The sequence below is a fragment of the Echeneis naucrates genome, chromosome 3 (assembly GCF_900963305.1).
Source record: "Echeneis naucrates chromosome 3, fEcheNa1.1, whole genome shotgun sequence".
Classification (NCBI taxonomy): domain Eukaryota; kingdom Metazoa; phylum Chordata; class Actinopteri; order Carangiformes; family Echeneidae; genus Echeneis; species Echeneis naucrates.
In genome coordinates this window covers 15,875,268-15,890,665 of record NC_042513.1, presented here as the reverse complement: position 1 = coordinate 15,890,665, position 15,398 = coordinate 15,875,268, and the positions used below count along the sequence as shown (strand labels likewise).

The following is a 15,398-nucleotide window of genomic DNA, read 5'->3' as shown; positions in this document are numbered from 1 at the left end:
TCACAGAATATGACTCGTGTCATCTGGTCTTTCGTTCATTATTCACATGGTTACAGCAGTAACATGACCAATGCTGTTATTACTGGTGAGGAGAGCTGCCTGACGTTAGCTTTGTAGCTATGATGGATGTCTAATCTGCCTTTCCGTTGTAATGAACTCAAACACTACAGGCCTTCAGTGAACAGCCATCACAGAATGAGATTGTTTTAAGTGTGTATTATGTGCCACGTGAAGCAAACCATGTTGCTCTTCAGTGTTTGAAAGCCGTGATTTTTCAGCCATTTCTCAAACGACAGCCACATCGCCACACTGGTTAAAGTGAACGAAATGAACGAATGAGTTGAAAAAAGATTTTACTGAACGAGATTAAAAGATGTCAGTCGGTTAAAAAGGTCCAAACTCCCCATCATTAATTCTGAGGATGAAGATAATGAAACGATGGCTACCGGGACTTGGGTAGGTGAGCTGCGCATGCGCACACCCGCTCAGTTGTGTGTTGACAAATGTGACCGATGCGGATCACTGTCCCGTCGCCAAGTGGAATTAAGATGTGATTTTTCAGGATTTTGTCGACGTAGTGAGATGCCAGGTGAATTCTTCGTGAAGCTGTGAATCCGGTAAACACTTAAAAGTGTCATATAACCAGTCGTGAGCTAATTTGAGAAGTGAACAGTCCAGTTGCAGTTTAGTGCCAGCTAGGTTAGCGTGTAGCCACATAGCTGACAAGATGAAGTTAGCTAGCTGGATTTACGTTAGCTGTAACAGCTGTTTGTTTAAATAACTTGCCGACGCCCTCCCCCAGACCCAAAGGCCTTCTCTCGGTGCAAGCATGAGGCCTTTGGGGTTGAATTGATCCGCTGGGTGGATGTGCCGGAGGTGCAGGCTAGTGATTTAGCTAATGTCAACATCTCTGCGAAACCCCACACAACTTCAATTCGGACTACACTTGAAGAAATGCTGCGATTGAATTGGAACTTTTCTCCACCTTAGTCAGACGTAGTTGACTTGGATTCATTTGCTTTAGTGTCTGTCGGACAGGACATCAAGAGAGAGACATGCAGTCTCTGTAGCATCTGTCATCGTGTTTGATATCGGGTTAAAATGACAGTATAATATCGCTGGGAATAGACCCGCAGCACAGTCACCAGGAAAAAGCCCAGCTCACCTGTTGTTTTTATTGGCTTTGTCATATTACTTATGGTCGTGGATTTAAATGACATGGAGCTTGATTACTCCTGTAGTTCAGTAGAGACACCAGATAGTCCCTCTGACTGCTGGCGCCTCCTGTGCATGTGATTAAAAACCAGTTTGACCTGATTTTCTCCCGCATCACGGGGGTTGGACTGTGCAGCAAGATGAATGAGTTTGGCAGAGCATGCCTGGTGGTTGGACTCAAATCCAGGCCCTACACCCTGTCCATTTTAGTCTTCCAGTTGTTTGGCTACCAGTTGTACATCGGTTATCAAGAGCTACACCTCTTGGTCTAGATTGCTGCAACTGAGGCTGCACCCTGCTGAAACATAAAGTTGTTGGACTGCCAACGATCACCTGGCTTTCTGTATTTGTGGCCTATTTTCTCAGCTTGTCTGACCTGAAAGCCTGCACCGCTCTACTCATTTTCTGCTGGGATGTTCATGAATATTTAAAGGAGGAAATAAAAGAGGCCTAGTCTAGTATTTCTTGCAATTCTGAGTGCTGTCCGGCATTTATATAAATTTATGATTCATTTAAATCTTAATGCAATATCTAAAGTTACCAAGCTACCAGCAAACAGCAAAAGAAGACTCCTGGATTTATGATGGAAACAGCATTTTGAGACAGTTATACAGCTTAAATTAGATTTATTCTGAGTTGACACAGGATGTAAGAACAATGGCAGATTTATTGGCTTGGGTGTTATGTATATTACTTATCAGTTTTGTTGAAAACTATAATTTCCAAAATCTTAATAATACACACAATAACTCAAGTATTTTCAGATTATGAATAAATGTTTCTTTTTTTTTTGGGCATGTAGGTATAAACTGAAACCATGCTGAAGTGGTTTTCCGGCGAGGAGGGAGAGCCTGGCTCTGGAGTGAGTACACATTTTTCCAGTTCCACTGTGAATCAGTGTCTGGTGACTTGTGTTGTGGCACAGCAGTGGCTTATCCATCAAATATACATGACATCTACAGGAAGAAACATTTTGTGTATTTATAATGTGTCTTTCAGATTGTTTCCATTGACCTAGTGTCTGCTGTATTGGTAAAGTTGTGGAAATGTTGTCTCACTTTATCCGTCACTAAATTAAAATTCCATGCCACTGAGTGACCATTGATTTTAGGCAACTTGACTAGTAATTTAATTTGCTCAAAGGAAACCCAGTGCAAGTGTTTCACTGTGTTTCATGTTCAGATAAACTGGCTTTAGGTAAACTGCTGAGCACAGGACTTTGATTCAGTCAACTAGAGCTTACACTTCCTGTGAGGGGGGACCACTGCTCCAGCTCAAACTGCTTCTCTTATTTTTCAGAATAACATTCTTATATTAGGAATACAATCATTGTTAAAAGTGCTCTCCACACTTATTCACAACAGTTAAACTCTCCAAAACTTTGAATTTGAAAAACAAAAGGTTTTCAGATCCATCCAGATATCAAATAGAGAATCTTCTCACCTTTTCCCCAGCGCCTATAAACCTTAACCATGGAAATATTCCTTAAAATTCCTTTCTACCGCTAAGCCCCCTTCTTCTACTGGACTGATGGATTGATAAATGGATCAAGTGTCTTGATCAAAGATTAAATCTTATTTCAAAGTTTCAGTCTATTGTGTTGTGAATTTTACTCCCTCTCCTCACAGACATGACTCACTCTTATTGTCTCTTGTTTTAGTACCTTCCAATAATGTTAAGTAAAATTGTCCCAAAATGGCATTTTGCTACTTCTCAATGAGTACCTATTGTTTTTTTTTTGTTAATACCTGGCACATTCATTTAGATTGATAAAACTGCACAACATAAATATCTAGTTGAGCCATAAAGTTACTAAAAGTTAACCCACACTTACTAACAAATCAAAATCCAGACATTCAGATTAAATGCAGTGCCTTTTTTTGGTCACTGTCTCATCATCTCCTCCATGTTCCCTCAGGGCCCTGGCTCTCCTCATCATGCTGCTGGAGGGGGAGAGGTCGCAGTAGAGGAAATTGCAGAGCGGCTGACCCAGACTGAGCAGCTTGTCACTCAGCTGAAGGAGATGATCCGAGAGAAGGATGCAGCACTTCACACCAAAGACGACCAACTCAAGGTCAGGATAAATTTCTCTACTACCTGGCCTGAAGTAAACAGCTCTTCTGATTTTATAATAGGTCAGAGGCATTGTGGATGTGTTACATCTCAGGGTAATTGTGGGCAATTGTATAAAATTATTTGACAGTTTTGCAATGTATTGCCCTCCTTTCACAATATCAAGGATAATTATAGGGTCCGCTTCTTATCACACAAAGCATGTGTCTTTCGTTGGTAGTTGCATGTTACTTTCATGAAACACTGCCCATCTATAATTGCCATCATGTACAGTAGGAGCAGTGGACTTAAAAATTTGGGAGCTTCAAAACACTTCACCCACTGTGCATTTACAATGCGATCATTATACTTCCACGTGATATGTTCATCATCTTTGCACTCCTCACAGTAGGTTATGCTCAAGAGCCTGCGTGTAAGGGATTTGTACCCGACTTCCCAGGGTGTGGTTTTGTGACAATGGTTTGTATTGCTTCAGTTTCAGGGCTTACTGTAAATACTGAGACTATTCATTAAAATCCCCCTTAGAGTTAATTATTAAACTGCCAAGTCAAAGTCTACTACACAGTGTGAAGTGTAAGATAGAGCTTATCCAGGATGCAGTAAAGGTTTGGCTGGAAATCCTCATTATGGGAGAGTGAAGACAAGAACGTATGTCACACTCCATTGGTCTTTTTTTTTTTTTTTTTTTGTGCACACTGTTAAGTTCTTAAACAATATTAAAACCATATAGTTTTCATCAGTATCTCTACATGTACAAGACCAACCAAATAAAAGCTCCAGATTAAAAGGCTATGAACCTTTTTCGTATAGTAAGCATGTTAAGAAAATATATTTAAATTGGATTTTGGTGATGTATAAATGTTTACAACTGAAGTAAAACACCACTGGTGGCCTATAGTCATAATGGTAATCTTATAATTGTTGTAAACTACTTCAGCTACTACCTAAACACACTATACCAGGGGTCACCAACTCCAGTCCTGGAGGGCCACTATTCTGCGTGTTTTAGATGTTTCCTGCTCCAACACACCTGATTCAACTGCTCAGCTCATCATCAAGCTATGCTGAGGTCTTATAAGGAGCCACGCATTTGAATCAGGTGTGTTGGAGCAGGAAACAGCTAAAACGTGCAGGAGTATAGCTTTCCAGAACTGGAGTTGGGGATCTCTGCTTTATACTGTGTGATTTTTACAAAATCATCATTAGGGGTTCATTTGATGTTTTATATTGTCTGTGACTCAGTCGGAGAAAGAGGCGTGTGAGGCCAAATTATCAAAGCTGCGTCTCCAGAACAAGGCCAAGGTGACCTCCCTAACAACACAGCTAGAGGAACTGAAGAAACATCAGGGAGGTCAAGGCACGCCAACACACAGCAAGAAGGTAGACATACATTCACACTGGTGTGATAACTTATCAATGTTAATATTCACATTCATTAAATCAAATTTTCTTCCAATTTTGTGAGATCAAGGCTTCAAAGCAAAGTAATGGTAAATTGATTAGCAAACAATTGGCCCGTTTTAGAAGCAGAGGGATGTCAGAAGTCCATCTGAATCATGTTGCTGGTCTTTTGTAGAGTGTAGCCCAACAGGTTCCATTGGATATTTGTTACTCTTAATTGTCTTCATGTGTCCCTAAAGGGGTCATCAGATGGAGGAGGGGAGCATGCCAGCCGGGGAAAGATCGTGTTGCTGAAGAAGAAAGTTGAGGAACTAGAACAACAGCTTTCACAAAGAGATGAAGAATTGGAAAACAAGGTGAAGTTTATTCATGTCTCCCACTTAAATCAAAGTGGGATTGATTCATCCCCCCCATAAATGCATGTGTGAGTATGGAATAGTGGCTGCATGGTTATGGCTAAAAAAAATTCTAAAAATTTTTTTAAACCCAAAGGGTGCATTAAACCAGATGACAACCAAACATTGTCAACCATTGGTTCAGATATTTTAGAGAACATACATTAGCATTTAGTAAGTTGTAACTTATTGTGCTGACAACTGCAGCAGAATGAACTCCTTCAATAATATTGGTGAATAAGTTTATTATTTTGGTTTTGTATTTCTGATTCGAACAATCATCAAAACCTGCTCTCAGCAGAAAACATACTAATAGCTCCTTTAACTCAACTTTCCCTTTTGAAAGGCTAGATTAAGCGCTTACTTTACCCAGTATCACCTTCCACGATGAGAGGAAACAAAGATGATTTGGATTTTTTGACTGGAATTATCAATAATTTATTCCAGCGGAAGGAGGTGGAGTCTCAGCAGCAACGAGGTGAGGAAATGGACGCCATGTTAACAGAGAAGGACAGGAAGTTGGCAGAAAAGGAGGCCTACATTGTCCACCTGCAAACAGCATTGGCAGGAGATCAGCCTATCACACCTACACCACAACAAAAGGTTGTGCACCTCAACAGTGTGGTGTGAACATTTCCTAACACTCTTTTCTGTTGCATACAATTTACGCAGGAATCCAGCCTTTAAAGTTCAGTCATAATGTTTTTGCTTTCACCCACTGATGCTCACCTGTGCTGCACCTTCTCAGGTGGCAGATGATAGTGGAACAATACAAGAGCTCCAGCTGCTGGTGCAGAATCTGACCAGGAAGGTTGGAGAGGCAGAAGAGCGCTACAGTTTACTACAGGAGCAAACAGACAGCCTCAAAGAGCTGTTAGCAACAGAGAAGGAGCAGTACAGTCAGAAGGAGAGCATGTACAAACAGAATGTACGTTTTTATCTTATTTTATTTATTTATTTATTTATTTTTTCAGCATTCAGACTCAAGCAGTGATACTTTAATGGAGAAAGCCAAAGCTGCCTCTATGTATGATGATGTGTCTCTTGTTTGTTTCAGATCCAGACGTTCAAAGACATTATTATTCAAAAAGACAACCAGTTGATCGAGGTCAACCAGATGCACGAGCAGGAGCTCTTCAAGCTAGCTGCAAAGTCTGATGCAAGTGCAGACTTAGAGCAGGTAGTAACTCCTCTCACCAAGCAAAGACCTGGCTTTTGTCTGCAGTGGAAAAGGCTATAATCAGCATTTAGACCCAAATCACATGACTGCGTTAGACATGGGTATTTATCAGCTCTGGTTCCAAAGGGCATTGACAGAAACAACACATTTTTTTTACATTTTTTTCCTGCTGTATTGCCTCTGAGGGCTATAGTAGCCCAGAAATAACATGGCGCCAGAATAACTTAAAAAAAACAAAACAAAACACACACACATGCAATAATTTTTTTCTTCAGTCTTCAGTCCAAACAGAAAGGCAAACATGACTGGCAGTGGCACAAAGGGTCAATTATTATTTGTCAAAACAGTTTCTCTCCAACACTGTCATATCTGCCTGGAACGTGCCCTAATCAGTCTTATACCTCCTTATATTGTCCTGATAGTTAGGCCTCCTCAAATGTTGCCTCTGTTATCGTAGAGTCAGTAGTGTCAGACATTTGGCATTGCAGTCATGAAAATTTTGGTAATTGCCTGTTTACAACTGAGGTGCTTCTAAAATCACCATGGAAACTGTCCCTATGAAGGATGTTTTATTTGAACCTAATGTAAGCTTCCATAAAAGCCTTTTTTTCCCAACTATGGTGACAGAAGAGTATAACAGTGTCCTAGCCCAGTCGGGTTTCTGCACACATAACATGATTGTATGTGATGGAGTTAGTCTCATTACATCAAAGCAGCTGGATCCATATCGGGTGATGTGGGTGTTATATAAAATACACTGGACTTTGCTGTGTGATGTTTAACATCTTCTTCTTCTCAGCTCTTGAAGGCTCTAAAACAGAAGCTCCATGAGAAGGAGGAGGTTCTGCTGGGAAAATCTCAGGTCATTGATGTTCTTCAGGGGGAGGTGGATGGCAGGGACCAACAGATAAAGGTCCAGGCTTCACTTTAAACACCTTTTGTCCTCTTCGTATTTTACATAATAGTTTGGCTTCCCTTAATGTTTCTGTAATATCCCAAATTGTTCTTTTACCTCATTGTCTTTTTCTCCCCACAGGAGCTCACAGAGCGGCTTCATCGGCTTCAGGTCGAACGGGAGAGCTTGGAATCCAAGATGGAGGCAGAGAAGCATGTGATGCGAGCACAACTTCGTGACCTAATGGAAAAACAACAGGCGGAGGCTCGGCAAATGACTGAGCAGCATCATTTGCAGATGGACCAAATCCAGCAGGATCTCCTGGGGCAGCTGGAAGATCTTAGGAGGGCCTCTGTGGCAGCACCACCTGTCGATCGGGACACCCCAGGAAGTGGTGGCCTGCCTGCTGATTCAGCCATTCAGAGATTAGCTGAGCTGGAAGGTTTGATTTTGTGCTGTCTGCCTTTTGATTAATCTGACTAGGCTTCCCAAGAGACACTTCATGGTAGATGAAGATGGTCAAATTGTATTAAAATTTTAGTTTCTCACTAAATGAACTTGGTTTGTTCATACCTTTTAAATAAGGACTTTCTTAAAGTTTATTATGTTATTTGATATGGACAATGCAGTTTCATATAGTCCAGTTTTTAGTATGAAATTAGTCATACATATTAGTATGTATTACACCAAGATTTTAGAGCTGCTTCTAATTTTTTAACTCCTGTCCCTAGTTGGGCTTTTGCACTTTGTAATTAAAGCAGGCAGCATAGTGGTTCGTGCTGTCCCCCAACAATAAGAAGGTTGTGCGTTCTGTTCCTGGCCTGGAGCCTTTCTGTGCAGAATTTGCATAGTCTCCCCATGCCTGAGTGTTTTTCCTCCGGATACTCTGGTTTCCTCCCACAGTCCAAAGACATGCATGCTTGGGTTAATTGGTGACTCAAAATTTTATAATAGGTGTGAGTGTGAGTGGTTGTTGGTCTCTGTCTGTCTCTGTGTGTTGGCCCTGTGATGGACTGGTGACCTGTCCAGGGTGTACCCTGCCCTCACATAGTGTGAGCTGGGATTGGCTCCAGCACCCCCCATGACCTGGAAACAGAAGCAGTTGCAGATGGATGGATGAATGATGAATTATTCATTGTCATAAAAGATAGACTGAAACAGCAAAGTGGAATGTATTCATTGTAATCTATAACAGAAGTGATAATATCATTGAATTAGCTTAAAATGTACAATCTAAAGGAGGAAATGGCACAATAATAACAATAATTACACTGTCAGAAATGTTTCCTAGAGGTAGATGTAGATTTGCAATAGAAGTCAGAAAAATCTGACTTACAAATTAAAAACAACATAAAGCAATGAATATTATTTGTATTGCAGGTTTTGACATTTAAAATTGATACTATGAGGATATCTATATGAAACATATTTAAAATCATGTTAATTTTCTTTTTTTTTTTTTTTTTTTTTGCAGCCCAAGCAAAGCAAAAAACAGAAGAAGCGAACAGATCAGAGGCCAAGTTTCTGAAAATGAAAGCCTGGTCCAAATCTCGGATCAGGCAACTGGAGGAGGAGCTGAAGAAAAGCCAGGTGAGAACTTTTGAGTGGACAATTTTTTGTAATTGCCAATAAAGGACAATCAGGAAATAATGTTTCTTGTGCATCCTGTTTTGTGTAAAATGCTTGTTTTTAAATACAAATACACTAGGGTATGGTGACTTACCTAGAGTGCATAACATGAAGGCTTTGTCCAAATGCTGAAGCCTGGGATTGAGCTTGACTGATGGTTCTTTGCTGCATGTCACTCACTGCAAGTGTCAGAAAAATTTGCGGCATTTAAAAAATGTCTGTCTTGTCTCCTTTAGGCAGGGGTTGCCCCCCCAGATCTGACTGCTCTGAGGGGTCGCATCACAGAGCTGGAGGAGGAGAGGGAGGAGAACCTTTGGAAAGTTGAACATTATGAGGAGCTCAAAACAAAGAATGGTAAAAAAAATCAAAATGGGTTGGTTTCTAAATTCACCAACAGAAGAAACACTTCTCTAATCTTCAGTATCACTGGAAGTTCTGATTTTAAAACCAGTGCTTGATGTTTTCAAGAAATGCTGGAGGCTAAGCTAGTGGTGTATGAGGAGCAACAGAGGACACTACAAGCAGACTTGGAACAGTTCACAAAGAGGGCTGCCTCTCAGGTCAGGGATCCTGAAGGGTTTTAAATTCTCTTGGTCTCAGTTGAAGAAGCTTGTTGAGTGTTGGTATCATGTTCCTCTCTGCTTTGTGTGGTTCCAGGCAAGTGAATCAGGCAGCGCTGATGACACTCAGAGCCAGGTCCTGGAATGGCAGGAGATGGTTGCCGAGGCAGTCAGTGCAAGGGATCAGGCCAGAGAGGAGAAGGCTGCGATGGTCCTCCGCATCACCCACATGGAGGAGGAGCGAGAGGGTAAGGCCTTTGCTGCAGGATGACACAGGTGTTGATAGATAGATAGATAGATAGATAGATAGATGTGAAGAGAGTGGGGGAAAAAATGAACCACACATACAGTAGGAGAGAACAGCATAGGTTGTCATATATTTTTCTTTTCAATGAATCCTTCAAAAAGTGTGCTTTCCATCAATTTAAATCAATCTGCAATAATGGCCTAGAGTGTCAGGTAGATGGGAACTGTCAGGCATCATTAAATGTTCATCTAAACAGTTTAATTTATTTAGATGTGACAACTGAATACATCTTGCGCATTGAGATAACAGTTACTATAATCAGTTTTTATCATTATATAATATAAACATTAATTTGTCACCATGTCACATCCTACAATAACCAATATTTTTTACTCAATAGAAGAGAAGCATCCACACTCATTTTGTAGCATAGCTAAGAAAAAGCCTAGACTACTGCTCTTGTTTCAGACTGTATTTTAATCATAATAATTGTTTTATTATAAACACACCGTGTAAGAAAAAACAAAATCTTGAAGGGAAACACCAAAATGTGACAGCCAAGCCTGTTCACCTCTACCTGCGTAATGCACACCTAATCTGCTTTGAAAATCTGACCATTTAAACCATTAGAGCTCCAGCACTGATTCTCATGTATTTATAATAATTTATTTGTTAGAAATTACTGCCCTGCGATCTGTTGTAATAAAAAATGGCAACTCTTCATTGAATATCCTTAAGCAAAAACAAAGTCTAACTGTCCAGATATTGTCACTCTTGTCTATTCATAAATGGTAACAGCAGATTTCTTTGAGAGTAAAAACTGGTCAAGAAATATACTTAGTTGCTAGCTTATTATGTCCACAAAATGTAAGAAACACCTTGAAGCACAACACAGTGTAAGCAGATAGATCTCATAAACTGGCAGTGAACTGTAGATAGCACTTCATTCTGTTTTTTGTCCCACCTCCCCACCCCTCCCTGTTCCACCATCAGAGATTCAGCATTTGTTTTGAACCATGTGTCTGACTCAACATTGCTTTTTTTTTTTTCTTTTTTTTTTTTCCCTTTCCTTATTTTCCCCTCATCGTCACCTTTGTTAACTGGGAGAATGTGGTTGGCCCTGTGCTGCCTCCCATCTCATGGACACACCCCAGCCCCACACTCTCCCACTCCAGCCCCTGCTCCACGGATAGGAGCAGCCACACAGAACAGTTTCCCATCAGTTTTGTGCATGCAGGCTCCTCCAACCCCTTGTTGCAGCTTCTGCTCACTGTGCTGCCTGAGGTTCTCCTTGGGCTTTCCCATCACTGGGATTGAACCTCAGGCAGCATAGTGACAGGCTGCACGCTAGAGTCTGCCTATTTATTTATTTATTTTTTTGTCTTTTCTTCCCCTCTCCCATGTTCTTACTACTTTCCACTTGTTCAACCCTTTCCATTCCGCTTTCCTACAATTTCTTTTTCTGTCCTTTGATTAGTGGTGTGGCAACTTAAATATTTGTAAATAATCCACCAATAATAATAATAATGATAATATCTTGATATATCTTTTTCAATCATATAAAATCAAAGCTTTCCTTTTGTTTTACGACTGATAGATTTGCACTAACTCTGGGAAGAGGACTGCCATGTGTCACCCTTCACAAATTTGTGCAGCTCATGTAGCATCAGATGCTATGGACATGAATTATGTCCATATGTTGACTTTCTTTTTTTGTGGAATATCTCACAGGGTAAAGTAATATCTCAATCATCACTCGCAAACCTCGCAATTTTAGTTGTGGTGTGTTGGATGTTTAATGAGAAATTATTCCCATTTCACAATACCAGAATTTTGGTTTTCTGTACCAGTGCCACTGAAAGTCTATAATTGTCAATTATAAAATTGGGACCTGACCAAAGAACTAGAAACAATAGAGGCCGATGCACAAACTGTGTCCCAATTCTAGGGCCTCATCATTTGAAGGTTGCTCTAAAGACTGATTGTGTTACAAACTCGTACTGATGATTAGTAACCAAGGAGATCAATAATTGATATTTGTAACCAAAAGGAATTAGTAAAAATACTTAAATTTTTTTTGTTCCTTTTAATTTCTTTAAGGCATTATCTGTTGTTTATCCACCTAAATCTGATTATCTGAGTCATGGTTCTTATTGATACTGTACAAAGTCCCATGAACTGTGACATCAAAACATTTCTATTTTATTCATTTTTATCAATGAAGGTAGGTTAAAAAACCCAAACATTTCTCTGATGGCAAATGTACTGATCCATACTGCATCATCCAAATGGTCAAATTTTTAAATAAACATTCATAAGAATAAATTGATTAAATGAGCTAAAATGTGTAAAATTAACTTCAGAAATAAATAAACAAATAACAGCCCCAATACCTCGAATACACAGAGTTCATTGATTTCCCCCTAGTGCTGTAGAAACAGAAGTCATCACATGTTTAGGAGTGTGGAATCGACTTCATACCAAAGTCCTGGTTCTCGTGACATTCCTGGAGATTACTGATTAGAGATAACAAGTACCAAATAACCTATAAGCATTCCATGAGACAATTGCTGTTTAAAGAGTGAGGAGAGAAATTTAAGATAAAGTATAACTAGTCATACTCACTCAAAATAAAAGTGGCTCCTGGTCCTTTTTATATTTATGGTTGGTGATTTTCAATCAACTGTGTGCGCTAATGACTGTTAATTTGTTGAATCAACGAAGTGGTGTTGACCTTAATTAACCCACTTTGAGTAATGAGGCTCAAAAGCTTCAGAGCTCAACTCAAACTTGAAACCAGTGATTAATGTTTTTTGTGAAGCTTTATTTATGTTAATTTGATGACAGAGTTTCACTGAGTTGTGTGTCAGTTCACAGCTGTTTCCTCTCATGCTGACAGAAAATCAACAGCTGTCTTAGTTTTATACCCTCATTGGTGGAGAGTTTGTCAGTTCAAGCACTCCAAATCTGTAATTCAAGTGGAGCAGCTATGGGAAGCATGTGCTAACTCAGTTTACCTTCAAGGTCTACTGAAAATCCTCAAACTCTGTTGCGGCCTCTAGGATGAATGTGCTTGTTATTATGTTGAATCAGATAGACCTTATTCTATCATTAGTATCTAAAGAGATGGTGGCTTCAACATGCTTTGGCTTCTCTGTTTTGCTGCTTCACCAAAAAAATACCACCAAAGCTCTTTAGAACTGTTCAGACCTGTTATTGTTATCCATCTCAGGTGATTAGGTCACAAGTGGACAAAGTTCAGGTGTGAACACACTCAAGACACGTTTTTCACATTCTTTCACTCGGGCCACAGTCATTTAACGGTGTGTCCTTGGCCACATTGGATGACCACCCAACATAGTTTCCTCACGAACTCAAAAGGTTGTACTGTTTTAAAATAAAGCTGGTAGGAAGTTTGGAAGTTTCACCGGGGACACATTTTAACACCAGATCTGAACGTCTTCATTTGATTTGCATCACTAATCACTATCCCTCTCCAATCACATGAAAGATGATTTATACCAGATGTATGTCTTTTAATGCCATTCAAGTCTTAATAAAGCTCTGTTTGCACTGGTCACATGACCTGCTTACACCAAGCTTTCATTTTGGAGGGAAAAGACTGCAATCGACATTCTGACAAAGGTTCAGTGCCTTGGCAGACGCAAAGGTACTCGTTAGTTTCTGCACCAATGTACAGTGCTCAGGTGCTCCCTCTCTTGCTGTAATGTCTCAGAGCACATATACAATCTGGCATGGTGCTTTTGAACCAGACATGCTACCTCCTTCAGTGAGCTTAAGCTCCAAAATAACTTTATCAAAACACAGACTCGTACATTGAAACTTCGCGCAGAAAGTCCAGCTATTTTAACTACCTGCAGATGAGACGTGACAGAGCTTACATATTGGTTTGCTTGGCAGCTTCCCCAGAGTCTGTTTTTGTTCTTTGATGATAATACTCTCACAGTTGAGTATGTTTTCAGCCAAAACAGAAATGAGTCAGTCATTTATGTGTTTTTGTTTTTAAAAAACTTGGTATATCAGCTAATTTCAGTGGAAAAGGGTACAAGCTACATGTTATCAGATATCCAACACTTCCACTGCATGGCCTTCTTGAGCACAACCTGCACAAGGACAAATGGGAAAAAACAGCAGGTTTTAGCAGAAAGCTAGAAAGGTCCATCAGTATCCTTTTCTCTCCAGCTCTGACCCTCCATGTTTATCCCAGCTGCTGTGGTCAGTATAGGTGAAACACCTAGGCTAAGGCAAACCGGCTCTACTCTGCTTCAAACATGTTGTAAATTATATTTCATATTAACACTGCTCTTAGAATATTTATTATATCCAATTTCCCATTGAGGAGAACCCAGCTTAACCCATTTTGCATGCTGATCCTGACTATTTCTTAACCTACTGAGCTCCTTTCCTCTTTCTGCCCGTCCCTTTGCTTTGAGCTGCCTCCCTCTTCCCTCCCCCTGCCATCAGAATCGGCCTGTTGTCACAAAACAGATGGGAACATGTTTTGTTCACCCTAATCAATCTGGCATTGCCCTGCTTTTCATCCTGTGCTGCTGAATGAAAATCCAACTCTACTGCATTAGATTTGCACCTGTGTGGTTCTGCTTTAAATAACTTTCTCGTCTCCGTGATGAAACACTAGCGATAAGTGTGACTCATGAAAATGGCCTCTGTCTTTTTCTCCCACAGCTACTTTCACGTCCTCCTCTCCCACATATTCAAGTGCTGTTTTCTTTTGCTATGCAAATTAGGTGTGCATGGCTGACCAGAATAATGCTTGTGAGATGTCTCTCAGGTCCACGTACTCAGTGCAAATACAGAGTCAACATGGAGTTTGAGTAACTCTCTCTCTCTCTGTCACCTTGTCCCCACTTTTCTCGTTTTGCCTCCACTGTTGGATGAAACTGTCACTCTTTCTCAACATTTACTTGTGGTGAAGAAAGTGCCTCATCATCCTCTTCATTGAAACCACCATTGCTTTTCCTATCTGCTCTCCATTTGTGTCATCCTGCCTTTAAAAATGTCTTATAAAAATCTCTCTACCGTGGCTCTGTCCAGTTCGTTATATACCCATCCCCAGTCCATAAATACATACATCCTCAATCCAACCCCCCCTTTTCCCTGTGGCACAAAACTGATTGAGGATGACTGGTTCTTTCCTGGCTGCTCCGATCCAGCACTGGCCACTCGGCAGCAGGAGTTGGAGGAGGAGCTGGCTCAAGCTCGGGGGCTCGGCCAACACCGGACCAAGAAGCTAACGGCTCCAGCCCAACGGAGCCTGCAGGTAGGTGGATGGGCTGACATTACTATAGATATACCAGGATATCTCCAGACATGTTTTAATGCTTGTATGTGCAGCAGCATCTTCCCATATTCCAACTACACAACTTCAATTTAGAAAATCTTGAAAATAAACTAATTATGACCATTTGTTTCATAAAATCCACATTAATTTTAACCTAAAGAGCCCAAAGAAGGATTTAAAATTGGCTGAATTAGTATCCAAGTCTCCGTTTCTCTCATAGTTGGCACCAATGCTCAGTCTGTGTATCCTTAACTGTGTACAGTACAGTACAGTGTTTTACTGTCTTAATTTAAAATTTTTATAAACAAAAATAAGACCCACATAACCGAGGGAGTAACAGTCCCTTTGAAGGACCAGTTTACCATTTTGGAAAGTGCATTTGTCTTTCTTTGTAAATTCTGTATAAAAGTGGATGTCAGTTCTGGACTATAAAGTAAAACCACGAAGCGTGTTGAAACCTTGAAACCCATGACCATCAGA

At 40.3% G+C, this 15,398-nt stretch overlaps 1 protein-coding gene across 6 annotated transcripts in view; it reads left to right on the top strand.

Moving 5' to 3' along the window:
- The first annotated feature begins 497 nt into the window (after positions 1–497).
- LOC115041256 (golgin subfamily B member 1-like) overlaps positions 498–15,398 on the top strand; it is a 35,065-nt gene continuing 20,164 nt past the window's right edge. For 2 of the 6 annotated variants that reach the window (XM_029498599.1, XM_029498597.1), the window contains exons 1-15: positions 498–617; positions 2,018–2,077; positions 3,134–3,289; positions 4,531–4,668; positions 4,929–5,045; positions 5,532–5,708; positions 5,833–6,012; positions 6,142–6,264; positions 7,064–7,177; positions 7,301–7,601; positions 8,634–8,749; positions 9,025–9,142; positions 9,257–9,348; positions 9,446–9,597; positions 14,747–14,897. In XM_029498599.1, coding sequence (XP_029354459.1) covers positions 2,033–2,077; positions 3,134–3,289; positions 4,531–4,668; positions 4,929–5,045; positions 5,532–5,708; positions 5,833–6,012; positions 6,142–6,264; positions 7,064–7,177; positions 7,301–7,601; positions 8,634–8,749; positions 9,025–9,142; positions 9,257–9,348; positions 9,446–9,597; positions 14,747–14,897 — 1,980 coding nt within the window. In that variant the 5' untranslated portion in view covers positions 498–617; positions 2,018–2,032. Of the gene's footprint in view, positions 618–2,017; positions 2,078–3,133; positions 3,290–4,530; positions 4,669–4,928; positions 5,046–5,531; positions 5,709–5,832; positions 6,013–6,141; positions 6,265–7,063; positions 7,178–7,300; positions 7,602–8,633; positions 8,750–9,024; positions 9,143–9,256; positions 9,349–9,445; positions 9,598–14,745; positions 14,898–15,398 lie in introns of all 6 variants that reach the window. The other 4 variants (XM_029498598.1, XM_029498600.1, XM_029498595.1 and 1 more) reach the window with 4 other exon arrangements.